The 16,393-nt window shown below is 40.8% G+C and overlaps 1 protein-coding gene across 1 annotated transcript; it reads right to left on the minus strand.

Annotated features, from left to right (window-relative positions):
• Positions 1 to 299: 299 nt before the first annotated feature.
• On the minus strand, positions 300 to 7,887 carry aspa (aspartoacylase). Its single transcript, XM_062433473.1, has 6 exons — positions 7,646 to 7,887; positions 4,994 to 5,189; positions 3,288 to 3,381; positions 3,040 to 3,147; positions 1,295 to 1,404; positions 300 to 1,135 (listed from the first exon to the last, which is right to left on the minus strand). The coding sequence occupies exons 1-6, from the start codon at positions 7,885 to 7,887 to the stop codon at positions 944 to 946; spliced, it is 942 nt and encodes a 313-aa protein (XP_062289457.1). The 3' UTR covers positions 300 to 943.
• Between the last annotated feature and the right edge of the window lie 8,506 nt (positions 7,888 to 16,393).

The raw sequence follows: 16,393 nt of genomic DNA on the forward strand, positions 1-16,393 counted from the left end.
GAGCTTTACTAATATTATAAACAGTGCTACCAAAAATAATGAATTAAGATTATAAAAATGAATGACTGTAAGACCACAGCGATACACTTCAAGACAACAAAAGACGTAAAAACATTAGAAAGTACATGTGCTTTCCATTATTCAAGTCCTATACATCACTTAAAACCAAACATACAGTACAAGGATATCAAAATAGACACACATATATATATTATTATAAAACATGTTTCAAACTGCATCCCATTTGTATCAAGGAACAGAACACGTACCGTCTCTTATCAAAATAATAGCTCGTTGTCCAACACGTAATCTACAAATTCCACTCCAAATTCGTTGTGCAATTTTCACTGAAATCAGTTGTTTTCTTTTTTTTAAGGCAACAATAGGACAGCACCACAGATGCAACCACTGGAGTTACAGGTAGGTAGTATCAAAGGCCACAAACATCTTCCCAAAGATTTTACAAATATATTTTCAGAAGAAGACAAATGACTACAGTTTTGGGTCAAAAATAGCAGGTTATGATCCTCAATGGCCTTCCTGAGCAGTTTAAAGGGAACTTAATGAGTGCTGTGTAATGATTCATAAGTCATCCATGATTAAGCCTGGCCTTTAATATTTTTAAAAAAGCTTAGTTAATTTAATGTAATCAGGTTTTAAATAACAACAGTATCATATATACTTATCACAACAATATACCAGTCTTCAGATCAAAGACTTTCACAGTGACTCTTTGCAAAGCCTCCACAAATGTTCTTTGCATAGTTAATTGATTTTTCTGATAGTAAACGCATAAAAAAACTAAATCAGTGTGTAAAAAGATGGTGTCTAATCAATATGTGAGGAAAGTCTGTCATTTCCTAACAGAACAAAGTGCAAAATCTATACACGTTGCTGTGGCTAACACAAAATCAAGATCGCCGTTAGCCTCACAAAACAGTTTTTATGCTTTTCTGATGCTGCTGGCCACCAAGGTTTCTCGCCTGGTGGTTACAAACGCCTGTTGTTTTTCATAATAGGCTGCCTCATTAATAAAAGTGGGATAGACGGGGCCTGAGCCTTGGTAGCGGATGGTCTTCCCATCAAATGTTTGGAACATAGGGTCACCGGGGTTCAGCGGCTCCCAGTCACAGTCCTGAAACAACAACAAGCAATAACCTCAGAGGAGTAACTTGAGTGTGTTGCTCCAAGTAAAACATCAACCAAAGATCTCTCATTTCCTCTTTCATAATAACTTATATTGACAGGGTCGATGGGTCAAATATGTTTTTTTCTTGTTTGTTTTTTTCCCTACCTGCAGATTGGGGTGAACCATGGCAATGATGTTTCCATTGGCATCTCTGGGGTAGTCGATCCTCTCTGTGACTCGGAAAGCTTCCACTGTACAAGGAGGGAACTCCATGCCTAAACAACACATAACAAACAACATCTCTTATACCTCTTGGTGGAGGACTTTCAGTATTTTAAGTTATTCTTTAAAAAAAGGACATAAACTGAGATTTAAGGTAAGCAAAAGTTGATCTTTTATGTGGGGCATCATGATCTCATACGATTAAAAAAAATACAGTATATGCAAGGCTGGCCCTGGTTTGCTCCATATCATTTGGGTCTATTTTATTGATCTTGTGGTCCTGGTCTTGAGGAGGGACTCTATGCCAAAATCGAGTTTTAGAACTTGAATTGTTATGCTATCTGTTGAGCTCATTTGTCGTACAGTTGCATTTTACCAAACTGCTCACACAAAACTGAGGGCAGGATAATCTCATTCCATCACAATAATTACTTTCATTATCAGCAAGTCTGACAGTTATCTTCTGCAATTACTGATTTATTGTTCAGTGTAAAAATGTCCATCATTATTCCGTGAAGCTCAAGTTAACATATTTTTGTTTTGTCTGACCAACAATCAAAAACCAAAGCAAAATTCATATTTGAGAAGCTGCTATCTGTGAAATTTGAGCATTTTTGCATTAAAAATAGCTGCCAATTAGTAATATTGAACATTTATAGTGGAGGTCAATAAGGGTCCCAACAATAAAATAGAAATATTTATAACAGTAGTGCTGCTTCATAACAAGATTAATATGACGTTTATAGGCTGATGCTGATTTTATATGGAATTCATGTCAAAAATCAAGCCTTTTAAAATATTTTATGAGATTGTTGCCGTGTCTTTCATTTCAACCTCCAAAAAACAACTCAGGAAGAGCAGTGTTTTTTTGGCAGAGCTCACACTCAAATGTTTTGCTTCACACCATAAGTATGGGGCCACTCAGTTGTATTAATATGCAAATGGAAGCATGGTGCAAAAAGGACAAATGCTCCAAAAGCCATCTCAGTTTGCGACTGAATCTAATTTATGTACAGAGGAAGTCATGTTCAACTGTTACAATAACGTAATCTGGTACAGCTCAACGAGTTGTTTCTTCATGATGCTCAGCCTCAGAGAGCAGGAACACCAATTCATCACCATGCCAGAGCATTCATCAGCACCAGTGTGGCCCCACGACAGAAGATTACCACACTCATTGGCAGCCAGACCCTAATGACATGGAAACTGACCAACTCCCAACAAGCAAGCCATTCAACAGCCAGGCCGGTCGGGGGAAACCGACAGAACTGCAACTCACACTTGGCACGGACCACTTGTTTACGTAAAAAAAAGAGGGAAGGAAAAGCCGCTTTGCCCCTAAACATGCAAACTCTGAACACCGTTCTGTGCTGTAGGGGAAGAGGCAGAGATGAGCCAGATGCTAATAAATTTAGAGTTCTGGGTGGAGGTACGTGTGGTTAAATCAGACAGGCGCACCCATGAGCAAGTTGTCATTTCTTGTCTGGTTTCTCGTTATGCTGACAGACGTACAGCCTGACCATCAACAACTTTTTTTCCTGTTATATAACACACATGAATCATAATATTCATCGTCCTCAAGGGAAAATGTTAGGGTTTCATTATTTCCTTCTAAAATGGGCTATTGCCATATAAACATGGTATGTTGTAGCTTATATTTTTCAGCTGCTGCGGCTTGCTTCTCTTACCTTCATTGAACAGGTCGATGAAGTCCAGGGCGTGTTTCAGTATGACCCTCATTGCTTCAAAAATGTTGCTCCTCAAAACACCTTGAGGCTGAGGACCCACTTCCAGACCTGAAATAAAACAACCAAGAGACTCGTTTGCACGTGTTCAACTATTTCCCACCACCTGAGCAGCAACCTCGGGGAATGTCTGCTATTTCTTTCCTCCATTATCTCCCCCAGGGTGATTTGGCCGGACTTGAGAGACTCACCGACGGGGTGCTTGGCTACGGAGCGTGAAGTGGAATATTTCAGAAGAGGGTGTTCGTTCAGCAGGACGAGACAGCTGGCTGGAGCGATGGCTTTCTGCAAACACAAACGCAGCGAAAACAAGAACTCAGCTAAAAATAAAAAAACACACCTTTAACGAAGTCACATGCGTCACATCAGCCAGCTGTCTTAAGCAGAGCTAATGTAACAGTGAGGCACCGGTTTGAAGTTCTGCTCGACTCAGTGGAAAATTGAATTTGCACTGACTCGCATCGGAAGGAATATGACAAATGAAATAACAAGCAAACTAACTCAATGACCATGAGCATGAATCAAGCTTAAGTTGTCTATCTTGGTCATCAGTAAAGGCACAGAATCGTTTTCAGCAATAAAAGCAGAAAAGTGATTCTTGTTTTCATAATTTATCATCACTGTGGTCCACTTCATCACAACGTCCAATCACGTTCTCCTGAGTTTAAAAGTTTAAGCTGTCGATAATTCAGATAACAGCTGATTGTTTGTGTTTATTAATCTTGAGGGGTCTCTGAATCATTAGCGAAACCAAGTCGACTGCAGGACTCCAACATCTGTCTGCTCAAGTCTAGACAAAGTCATCAGCACTGCAAATTCCCCCCATTATACTAAATCTATTTTTAGTTATGACCAAGATAACATATTAGTAGAATAAACAATACTTAGGGCCAGTTCCCCCACACAAGCCTACAAGATATTTCCACTGAAATCTACATTTAGACATTGGACAAGACTCAATCCTGGTAGAGGAAACCAGCCTGTCTTAGTTTCAGCAGAATAACGATTGCTGGAAGTTACCAGAAAGTCAGTAAAAGAACTCAAAGTTCAGTTTTTTATCTAACACTTCGTAATCGAAAAGCTGATGCCCAATGATAGTATGATAGTGAGTGGTGTCAAACTGCAATCTATGTATTCGTGTGTAAGCATTTTGTGTTTGAACACATTCCTCATAAGCTCTGTCGCAAAGAGTATGTTACTTAGTGCGTTTCTTCTCCTCCCTGGTGTTGCTCTACCTGCCTTTGATTTGTGTTGTAGAGTAAGAAAAAGAAACAGAGCTAATAAGAGATCTAGTACAATATATTCCAAACAGGCAAGCTAATGTAATATTTGCAAAGTAAGAATTGTCTTTCTGACACAAAGCAATTTGCAAACTGCAGCTATAAACCAAAAAAATATGTCTTTATGTTATATGTATCTTCGAGAGACATCCTAAACACCTCTGTGTATGTATATAAAACACATAAAGACATCTCACACTCATCTGTGATTTGTGGCTCAGAGCACATAATGACCAAAGGAAACAGCTAACTCTTGAGTATGTCTGGATGGATGATCCTTTAGATGAGTTTGTCCAACACATGAAGTTAAACAATTCATGACATTATTTACAAAGGTTAACTGAACCTCTCAATAGAGAGCTAACTTCAGTAAAACACTGACTCTTCAGCACAAACAATGATTTGGAAGATAAATGTGCGAGAAAACCGGAGATACAAAGTCTCCAGCTGTCACTTTCTCCCTTTTTGAGAAGCGTAAAAAAATCATACGTGTTGCATACTGTATATTAAGCAAATGGTTCCAGCAGCAGATCCCTATACTAACTAATGCTGCTGATGACTGCTACTACACAGGTGTGTTTGTGCTGTGATTTTAAACCTCTCTCTGAGGTCATCACCTTGATGTAGTTCATCATCTGTAGATTAAAGTGGTCTTTGGAGCTTTCCAGAATGAGAGTGGAGCCCATGTTGGACGTGGTGTTGTGGAGGTCAAAGATAACATCGTAGGCCTCCGGGCTTCCTTTAGGTCCAAATATCCTGTTGATCTCCTGAGCTCTCTGCACCTCATAGGGCAGGTCATCTCCTCCCAGGGCGCTGCAGGGCACAAGCACACACACACACACAGAATTCACATTTGGCGTCATCAGATTTATATCTTATCAGACAGTAAAGCTGAAAGGAACAATGAGCAATGAAGCATGTTAATGATTTAAACAAGGGTGTGTTCTTGTCCCAGATGCCCTGTGACACTTTTACTCGACTGTGTTTGTCTCGGTGAATAATGGCCTGTAAATTAACACAGTAACTGCAGGGTTAAAATGGAGATCACGTACAGCAAGCCTCAGAAGCTGAATAACAAGAATTTCCTGTTTCTGTGGTGGATTCGTGGATTGTATTTCCCACTGTTTTTCACGTGAGGGGAACAGAAATTATGTTAGTGTATACAGCCGTGGCAGCCATTAAGTCTACGCTGGGACACAAAAGCTGGATTCAGCAGGACAGTGGTCTCCTTTTGTGACAGTTCAGAAGAAATTCACTTTCTACACATCGCGTGCCTGCACTTGAGAAATTCACTTTGTCCCCCGGACTAAGCTTGCTTTTTTTTTTTTTCTTTTTCTTTCCCTCAGACAGATATTACACTGTATATGCTCTAACAGAGAGAATGAGAGCTGCCCTTTTTTTCTCTCTCTCTCTCTCTTTTAGCTCTTTTAAAGCATTTCAAAATAACCCCTAGTCTAGGACATTCTCCAAACCACTGTAGAATAGCACCTCTGCTGCCCATATTGTCTCACCTCCCTCACATCTGCTCTTTAGACCACATTTTCAGCAAATATCTGGTATTGTCTGGACTGCCGGCACGTCAGTACACAAGCACAGTGTCAACTACAGCTGATAAAGTGCTCTAAAACACACCAAGTTAAACTGAATTGACACATGGTCACTAAATATGGGGGTAAGAGCAGAGCTGTCTATTTAAGTTGAAGGAAATGACAACATGGGCTGTTTTTAGAAAGTAGTTAATCTTCTTATATGTTGGTTTCAGAAAGGCCAAACAGTTTGTAAGCTGGAGAGCTTTGAGAGAAGATGTTTAAAGAGAAAAATCTGTGTGATGAAGCAATGACAGTAACTTCCCCCCTTATACGATGAGAGCTTTCACAGACACACTACAGGTAAAATATTGTGAATCTCATCAGGAATCCTTCCATAGTATCACTATTATGTACACTTAGTGTCATTGTACTGTATATACTCACTATCCAAAATGACTGTAAACACCACATTATTACCATGACAGACACATCAGTAATGCCACATGGTGTAAGGTCAAGATTAAATACATAAATAAGCCCACTTCAAAATACCATGGTGATTATCATAAGTTCCCCTCTGGGTAAAACAGACACACTACAATGACCTTGTGAGTGTTATTACAGAATTCCCATTATGATTTAAGAATAGAGATGCTGTTATCCAACCACATTAGTAAATAGGATGCTGTGCCCGCTCATGCACACTTGACTGTATGAGCCAGGGTTTGCATAAGACTTAATTTTCCGCTATAGTGCACACTACACACTACACACACACACACAAAGGAGAGAATGAAAAAGAAAAAAATCGTCTTAAATCAGTTGCAGCTCGGTCACGTTTTTCCTGCTGGCTGGCACTCAGCTGAAGTCCAGGGAGGGGGCTTACTGCTCGGCTGTTATTGGCAGAGGCGCAGGTGGGGGGGGAGAGGGGTTGAGGAGGAGGAGGGGGGGGGGGGGCATGGACGATGGTAAACACACACACACACACACACACACACACACACACACACACACACACACACACACACACACACACACACACACTACCTGTGATAATAGTCAGTTTGATGGAAATGCCCACGTGACTGCATAATTGTAGTAATACCTTAGATAACAGAGTATGAATCCTACACTAAGACATCCTACACCTTGTTTACGTCCACGCTGTGTTGTTTTTCATTCTGTTGTGTTCACCATCATGCTCTCACTAAAGGATCTTTTCCTCGTTTGTCTGCCACAGCACACACACACACACACACACACACATATACTATGGTCAATTATGCCAATAATGTTACATAATTGGCGCTGTCATTACATTTTCCATGACATCTCCATTAACTGTGGGTCACATCCTTTAATACTGGACTACAACTGGATCCTTGAGGAGATTCCAGTGGATCACAGGCACAATAATGAGTTCAGATTTAAGTCTTTTCATTGCAAAAAACAAAAAACAAAAAAAAACACTCACAATGGCAACATGTACACACACTAAGAACGACCATTCAGACAATGTCAAAATTGGCAGTACTGGTATGCAAATGTGCCATGTTGTTTTTTTCCCCCATTAGGATTAATTTCATTAGGATAGATTGAACCTAAAAACCAAACGTGTATTTAGTGGAACCGTGCCCCTGAAACAGATTGTATTCAACATGTGACAGCAACAACAACAACCAGCAGCGACACCGTACGACGGCAGGTGCATTGTGTGTGTGTGTGCGTGTGTGTGTGTACCTGAGGTTTTCTGGGGTGAAGGCTCGGTTCAGATCCGTGTCCACATATCTGGTGCATTTCTCCACAGCTCTCGGGTTGGTGATGAAAGGTTTGGTCTCGACCCCCTTCCTCTGTATCTCGGCGCCGTTCTTCACCCACAGGTTTACGAGCGTCACGCCGGACATCTCGTTCCCGTGAGTCCCTCCGAAAATCGCTACTCTCCTGGCCTCGTTCAAACACACGCTGTTGTTATAAGAGGACATTTCTGGACAGTGACACTGTACAGAGCCTGGATGAAGACACGCTGGTCTCAGCAGCAGAGGAAAAAAAAGTTTACAGCTGGAGCCTCGCAGCCTCACTGTTTAAATGCCCTCTGTGGCTGCGCGCTTACGTAACGTGCCCGCTGCCTTGTCACGATCAGTCATCGTGCGTAAAAAAGGCGCTGAGCCGTGCGCGACATCTCGAGTAGCGGGGGAAACTCCGGTCAACGAGGCTCTTCTTCCCATTGGTTCAATCCAAATGTCCAGACTTCACCGCACTTGCAGACCCGTTTGCGGGCGCGTTCCCGGGAAATCCGTGAGGGGTGAGGGCTGTCTAAACCCCGCACTTCATCAAGTCCACAAGGGCCCTTAAATGGACTTGATGCAGACTTGGAGAGAGTCTGCTCAGGGGTGCACATTTCACCAGATGTTTGTAAAATGACCTATAATCCTGCAGCAGTACAGATTATAAACTGATGATGTAGGATACTAATAACTAGGTGATGATCAATAATTAAAAACAGATAAGCAGCAGCAACAACACTAATAATAGACTGTAAAATGTTTACCTTTGACCTTTTTTCAGTTCTGCCAAGATGTAGTGACATATATTGTACACACAAAATAATAGGCCTATAGACGCCTATAGATTTAATAACTAACTTGTTCATTATAACCAGCTAATCTAGAGAGCAAAGGTTGTTTTTTATCCGTCTACAGTGTGATGGCCCTGAGTTCACACAATGCTGATTGAGCGTATCACCACCTGATAAATCTCCCTGTAATTCACGGTATAGTTTTTAAATCTGATGTTTGAGGCAACTTTCCCGCGCTGGCGCACTGGACGTGCTGGATGTACACATTTCTGTGCATGGGATAACAGAGCACTGCTTGGGATAGGGGCTGTGGAATAGGGGTGAGATGGGGGGTGAGAGTATTTTTGTAATTACTCAAAATTCCAGAAGGGGGAGTCAAAAGTCCCGCACCATAGCATTAATGTGATTATAGTATTTAGAAGTTTTTAGTAGTTCATTTAAAGGAACAATCTCACTGAGCTTTGAGACCAGCAGACCTGAATACATCAGCACTGTTAAGAATGGAGTGTTAACTTTGAAGTCTGTCTCAGAACACACTCCTCTAGCAGGTCAGCCCTTGTACTTGAGGTGATGGTGAACACATGGTAAGTAGGATTGAATTTCGGGAGGGGTCAGTCTGCAAGTCCAGAGGGTGCACATTTGGATTCAGCCTAAATGAATTGTTATGCTATGTTATGTTATCTTCACGTCTTGTTTTGTTGGACCCAAATATGAATAAATCATCACATCACATATTTTTTCAAGCATTAGCTGACATGAGAAGTGATTATTTGATTATCAAAATACTTGTTGATTATTTGGCTGATCATTTAATAGACTCATTATTGCATCTCTAATAGCATTATTGATCCTCCTTATTAAATTGATAGTGTTCATGGTGTTGAAATAGGAGCAGACAAATAAGATGATTTTAAAACTTTGACCCATCTGAATTGTGCAAAACGGAAAACGTCCATAATTGGTTCATCAGCCTGTCGGAAGTGAAGTGTGCCATGAACACACAGACGCATAATGACAAATAAAAATGCTCCTTTCTTGAGAAAATGTTTTACCTACAGCAACAGCACAGCATTACCCATTAACCCTGTGACTGGTTAGAACTTGAGATGCTACAACTCCAAAAATCACTGAGTCACTCAGACAGAGCAGATCATTTGCAGTAGAGGAGCAGAGGGGGCTGACATGGTGGAGCAGTCTCCTCTAAAGTGGAGAGCAGCATGACATTTCCAGCACAGAAACAGACGATTAAACCCTCATCATCATAAACCATTTGAATTTTAAACACCATTAACAGAACAAGCACAAGAGCAGAGTGTATAAAAGCACTATGTCTCATGATAAATGAGGCTCTTACCTTGCACCTTTGCAAACCTTTGAATATATTAAGCATCAAATGGAAGAGCTGCAGTGGAACATGCTCAAAACAATGCCAGGTTCAGGTTTAAACCAGTCAAGTTAAGTTAAATAATATATAAGATCCAAAATAGATTGGAGCATTTTCTAAGAATTTGTTCCACACTTAAAGAGAGCTCACAAACCAATTCAGTCCAACTAGTTGAGGAAGTTTTAATCTTCAAGCCTATGACAAGTTTTCCTTCAAATATTATAAACAAACACAAAGCATCATGGTTTGTTATGGTGTGTTATTTCTCAAAATATAATATCAATACCAAAAATGGTGAGCCATGTTAGAAAAAAACAATGCTTTGATACAAAACAAATTGATTAAAAAGATCATTGTTAATATTTCTCTCTAAAGATAGAGGTCATATTATTTACAGTTGCAGAAGTCTTTGATTCATTCAGGAGCTCCAACTGATCTAAAACTCATCACCATCAGTGACTTTGGATTAATACTATGTGAGGAAGTCCTCGCTTGGATAATAAAGTGTCTTTCTCTTCTTTTTCACCACAACAGCCTCATCGATTTCCAAACACCCGGCATCAGCTGCACTTTCCGCAGGGGTCGCCGACTCGCTTTCTTCTCGCCTCCGTTTCTTTTTCTTCTTCACCGCGACATCAGTAGTTTCGTGCAAATCGCTTTGACGTGTTTCGTTCGGTTCCTCAAAATACCGCTTGCTATCTTTATCCGACGGCGCCTTCTTCTTCTTTTTCTTTTTCCGGACCTCGCCATTAGACTCCGTGACAGACACATTTCCAGCCGTTTCTGCTGATTCTGCCTCGAAATCGCCGGCGCTGACGGCAACAGACTGTGAAGGAGAGCTTTTATCTTGGTGTGTTTGAGCACAGTTTCCCTCTGCATCAGCAGCGAGGAAGGAAGAGGCCTTCTTCTTTTCCTTTTCCCGCACAGACACTGAATCATGACTTTGTGCCTCGGTGTCTTCTGACATATTTCTGCTCAATATTTCACCCGTTCTTTCCTTCTTCTTCTTCTTCTTTTTCTTGCTCACTAGTTCAGCCTCTTTGTCTCCAGTTGTTTCCTCAGGAGACACATCTGTCTCATCACAGATGCTGATTTTTTTCTTTTTCTTCTTTCCTGCTGGAGTTGCAGCATCATTAGACATGTTCACATCTCCACCAACTTCTTCTTCTCCAGCTTCAGTAGCATCAAGACAAGACTGTTTCTTCTTTTTGTGCTTTTTCTTCTTCACAAAACTGGACTCTAATGTTTCTTGAGAAGCTGCGTTACTTTCTAAACAACTCTCAGGTTCTTCTACTTGATCTACAGTGGAATTTAACACTTCTTCTGTATTCACCAAACTCTTTTCTTTTTTCCTTTTCTTCTTTTTCTTCGGTATCTCAGCATCATTTAGAGGTTCGGCAACTGCGCTGGAAGATAGCTGCTCAGCATCCTCCTCACGCTCATCGCTTCCTTTCCTCTTTTTCTTCTTCTTCTTTCCTGCTGGAGTTGCAGGATCATTAGACGTGCTCACATCTCCACCATCATCTTCTTCTCCAGCTTCAGTAGCATCAAGATAAGACTGTTTCTTCTTTTTGGGCTTTTTCTTCTTCACATAACTGGATTCTAATGTTTCTTGAGAAGCTGCGTTACTTTCTAAACAACTCTCATGTTCTTCTACCTGATCTAAAGTGGAATTTGACACTTCTGTATTCACCAAACTCTTTTCTTTTTTCCTTTTCTTCTTTTTCTTCGGTATCTCAGCATCATTTAGAGATTCGGCAACTGCGCTGGAAGATAACTGCACAACATCCTCTTCACGCTCACCGTTTCTCTCCCTCTTTTTCTTCTTCTTTTTCTCCTCCACCCTCACATCGCATTCTAAATGACCAACCTCGTCTTCTTGTTCATTATTTTCTACTGCAAGCTTGTTCTTTTTTCTCTTCTTTTTCTTTTGTTTTAAATGGGGTAATTCTCTCTCAACGTTGCCATCTTCCTCTCTCAGCGTGTCACCGTTGTCATCCTCAGATGTTACGGCCTGCTGAGCTTCAGTCGCTTCATCTTCATCTCTGTGCTTCGCTTTCTTTTTTTTCCTCTTCTTGATGCTGCTTTCATCGCCGTTGGAGTCCCTTATGAGGTGTGGGGGGGATTGCAGGAGATCTTGGCTCTCTCCGGTTCCAGGTTCATCCTCTGGTTGTTCTGTTTCCGACAGATTGAGCGTGTGACAAACATCAGCTGGCACCGTGGTGGATGATACATCTCTGCCCTGCTGTGTATGCTTCACTGAGTTCGTGGCATCGCTGTCGTCATGCAGCTCGTCCTCCATTACTTTTTGGCTATTCGAAGAAGAAGAAGGAGTTTGGTACGCAATGTTTCTGCGACTTTTTAGATGTTTGTTGCTCCTCCTCTTTTCCGCCCGAACTCTACGAGAAGACTCTCCGTCATCCGTGCTCTCCAAATCCGAAGAGGACGATTCCATCCGTTGCCTTCCTTGTGATGTTTCTTGGGTGGCGTTACCAGCTGTCCTCCTCTTCTTCTGTTGCTCCACCTGTTCGTCTCCCTTTTGCGGAGCGTTCCAAATTTGTCGGCGCCTTGCTTTACACGACACCACAAAACAGTTCCTTTCCTGCGAGATAACACACACACATTACACCCAAGTTCACACACACACGCACACACAGAAGCTGCTTCAAGATGCAAGATTCCCCGATTGACTTGCTTACCACCACTTTGATGTCCTCATCATCTGACCTTTCTTCTTCTCTGTAACAGTAAAAACATGATTTATTACACGAGTCGCTTCAAATGAGCACGATTACTCCTTCGAAATAAACTCACTCTGACAATGGAGTTATCTCCTCTCCGTCCACGTCTACTGTTGGTAAAGATGACTCCAGATTGTTTCCTTCTTGATAGCTCTGCCACAGCTCTTTGACGCTATGGAAGAAGCCTCCCATCCCTGCGTACTGGAAACAAAACAGACTTTAGCACATATACAAAACAGCGAAAACATGCACGCTGAAGTAGTGGTTATCCTTACATGGATCTTTATATTATCCTGGACACTCAACTCAGCACTCCTGTCCTTCCCCTTCCTCTCCGTGAGGAAAGGGAAACTGTATATTGGCAGCTTCTGTTTCTTTCTTCTCCTCTTTTTGCCATCCTCTCTGCAGGAAGCGGAGCTGGAATCCTCACTGTCCTCTAACTCTGTGTGAGATGTGGGGTCTTCTGACCTCTGGGTGGAGTGACGCCGCCTTTGTGACCTCACAGCCTCAGGTACGTCCTTTTGAGTTATAAACAGGCTGTTCCCTGAATCACTGCAGAGACACAATGACACATGTACAGAGTTAGACTGGAGCATCCTCAGGCTGCTACAACACAAATCAGGCTGTTAGAGGTGTAGCTGCATCATCAATGTGACATTAGAGCTATTTTGGCTTGTGACACGTTAAAATAAAGCCTACCCAGGATCCCTTGTCACATGTTGCTCTGTCAATTACGTTTGAGATTGTCAGAAAATGGTGAAAAATATCCCAAAGTTCCCCACAGTCCATGCTTGCATCTTCAAATGTCTAGTTTTGTCTGACCATCAATCCACAATCCAAAGATATTCAGTTTATCATCATATTAGACAAAAAACAACAATAAATCAACACATTTTAACATGAAACCAGATTATTTTTTCATTTCTGCTTAAACAATTACTGAAGTAATTATTCAATTATCAGAATATTAGCTGATAGATTGATACACTGACTAACCTTGCAGCTCTAGAGGGACTTTAGTTTGATTTGAATAACTTTAAGAGGCTTGAGGAGGTCAAATACAGAAATCATTGTTAATTTATATAAAAGCATGAACAGGTAGGGATTATTTGCTGCAGGGAAATCTGCTTTGCATCGCTAAAATGGACAATGGAGAGTTTTTAATGATTATGTGGTCTAGTGCTTTTTTTCATATACACTAGTAGAAGACAAGACTACTGTAATGCCTTTTTTTTTTTAAATCTTTGTTTAGTTTTTAAAAAAATAAATCAACCACTGAAAATATATGTTGTGCACTGAATATCTGATCTAAGATTGTTCATTTCAATTTTTAAAATGGCCTTGTCTTCTACTACTACAATTTAGTTTAGTATTTAAGGGTGTGTTTTGTTTCTAGGTAGCCAAACCATACATTTATTCATATCACCTATCTCTGCAGAAGTTGAATATAACTTTCTTGAGATTAGTTCAATTCAGCAAATGTTCCAGCCACAGCACATGACAATTACTTTACTTGCTTTTCCTCAATCTGTTGTACCTTTTTACACGTGTAGCAGTGTTACTGTTGTACTCAATGGCTTCACAATAACTCTCCATTCAAGTGCTTTAATCCAGCGACCTCTTGTGGGAGCCACGACCTTCTTCGTCTTCTATTTAATGGCGGTTGGCAAACAACTAATTGGTGCATTACCGCCACCTACTGGAATGAATAACCATAACATGCTCTACTGTTTCAGGTTGACCACATTTTATCACATTCCCCCGTGTTATGTTTCCCTATTTTAGCTAGTGTACCATTAAGTGCAGTATGCCCAAACCTAAGTCTTGATATTATGGTTTCCTCTCTTCTGTCCCGTCCTACACTTCTCATGTCTCCCACTTTCCTTTGTATTGTGTAGAACCACCGTCCTGTCCTCTCTTCCTCCCATTGCTCCTGAATCTTTGTTTGATTATGTTCTTGATTTCCAACTTACTGAGGCTAACTGCCAAGTCAACAACACTATTCTTTGTTGCCTCCTTCGCAGCCTTATCTGCCGCATCATTCCCTTTCACCCCAATGTGTGCCGGTACCCGTAGAAACACCACTGTAACCCCCATCATTTGAATCCTGTATAGTGTTTGTTGCACCTCAATCAAAATATCTTGTCTGCTGTGTGAGTGACTGTACTGAAGACTCTTTAGTGATGAACTTGAATCAGAACAAATAACTGCTCTGAGGGGCCTTACCTCTTCAACCCACTGCACTGCTATTAGTATTGCCAACATTTCCCCTGTGTACATGTAATGGTATATAATATGTAATATATGGCTTTTAGCGCACTCCTGTCTGCCCCCCAGGCATACCCCACCAAACACCTCATCACATTTAAGACTTTTTTACATTTATCCACCACATTTTGCATATGCACCGCCCATGTGAGTCTCTCATCAAACAATATTTCTAAAAACTTAAACTGTTTCACTCTCTCCAGTTCTTGATTGTACAATCTTAATTTAACTGTGTCACCAATTATTTTCCTTGTAAAAAAACATTATCTTTGTCTTATCAACTGAAAATGTGGATCCCCATTCCTCTATTTTTGTGATTGCACTCTGTACATTTTGTTCATGATAAACTCAAGATTCCTTCCCCTCTTCCAAATTGCCCCATCATCTGCAAAGAGAGACACCCCCATTTCATAAACACATCATTTATCATTATAGAAAAAAATAATGGACTCACTATTCTCCCTTGAGGTGTTCCATTTTCAATACCCATTTTCCCTGAATATTTAGTCCCTATCCTGACTTGTATACATCTTCCAAATAAAAAATCCTTAATCCATCTGAACATACGACCTTTAACACCTAATTTCCAAAGTTTTATCAATAATCCCTCTCCCCACATCATATCATACGCCTTCTCTACATCTAAAAATACTGCCACTATATTTCTCGATTTATCTGTGCCTTTCTCACCTCATGTTCTAGACATACAGCTGGATCCATAGTATTCCTCCCTCTTCTAAATCCACTTTGATATTTAGACACATATCCTTTACGTTCTACATAATAGGTTAACCTGTCATTTACCATTTTCTATTGGAACTACCACTGCCTCCTTCCAACTCTGTGGCAACTTCCCACCCTCCCACACTTTATTATATAACTCCAATAAAATGTCCTTGGCCGATTCATTAAGATGCTTCAACATTATAAACCAAATCTGATCCTTGCCTGGAGCTGACATCTTAGTTTTGTTGAGAGCGCGGTTTAGTTCGGCCTTTGTAAATGCCTTGTTTAATAAATCATTAGCATCTTCCTCAGACTGCACCACTCCCACATTCTCCGCTATTGTAGCTTCCCTTCCTCTTGCCCCTTCCTCAGTGATATTCCCTGAACTGTGCACTTTAACAAAAGCCTTCACCAACATCTCCGCTTTCAACTTTTACAGCTGTCACTTCACCATCCTTTAATACTGGATACCCATAGTCTCTTTTAATACCATTCATTCTCTTTATCATACCCCAAATTTTCCCAATTGCTGTTTCCCTCCCTGTTTGCCTGCATTCTCTTATATTCAATCAGATTCTGAAAACTGTGATTTCTTTTCAACATTTTAAAAGCTTTATTTCGAGATTTAACTGCCTTATCACACTCCTCCGTCCACCATGGAACAATCTTCTTCACGTGTTTACCTCCCTTCTTCTCAATGGCCTTCCTTGCTGCATCTAAAATACCTTCACACACAGACAGATTTAATGTGTCAACATCTGTATTAGTGTCAATTGATTTCATTCCTTTATCAC

This window comes from Scomber scombrus, chromosome 14 (assembly GCF_963691925.1).
Source record: "Scomber scombrus chromosome 14, fScoSco1.1, whole genome shotgun sequence".
NCBI classification, from domain to species: Eukaryota; Metazoa; Chordata; class Actinopteri; order Scombriformes; family Scombridae; genus Scomber; species Scomber scombrus.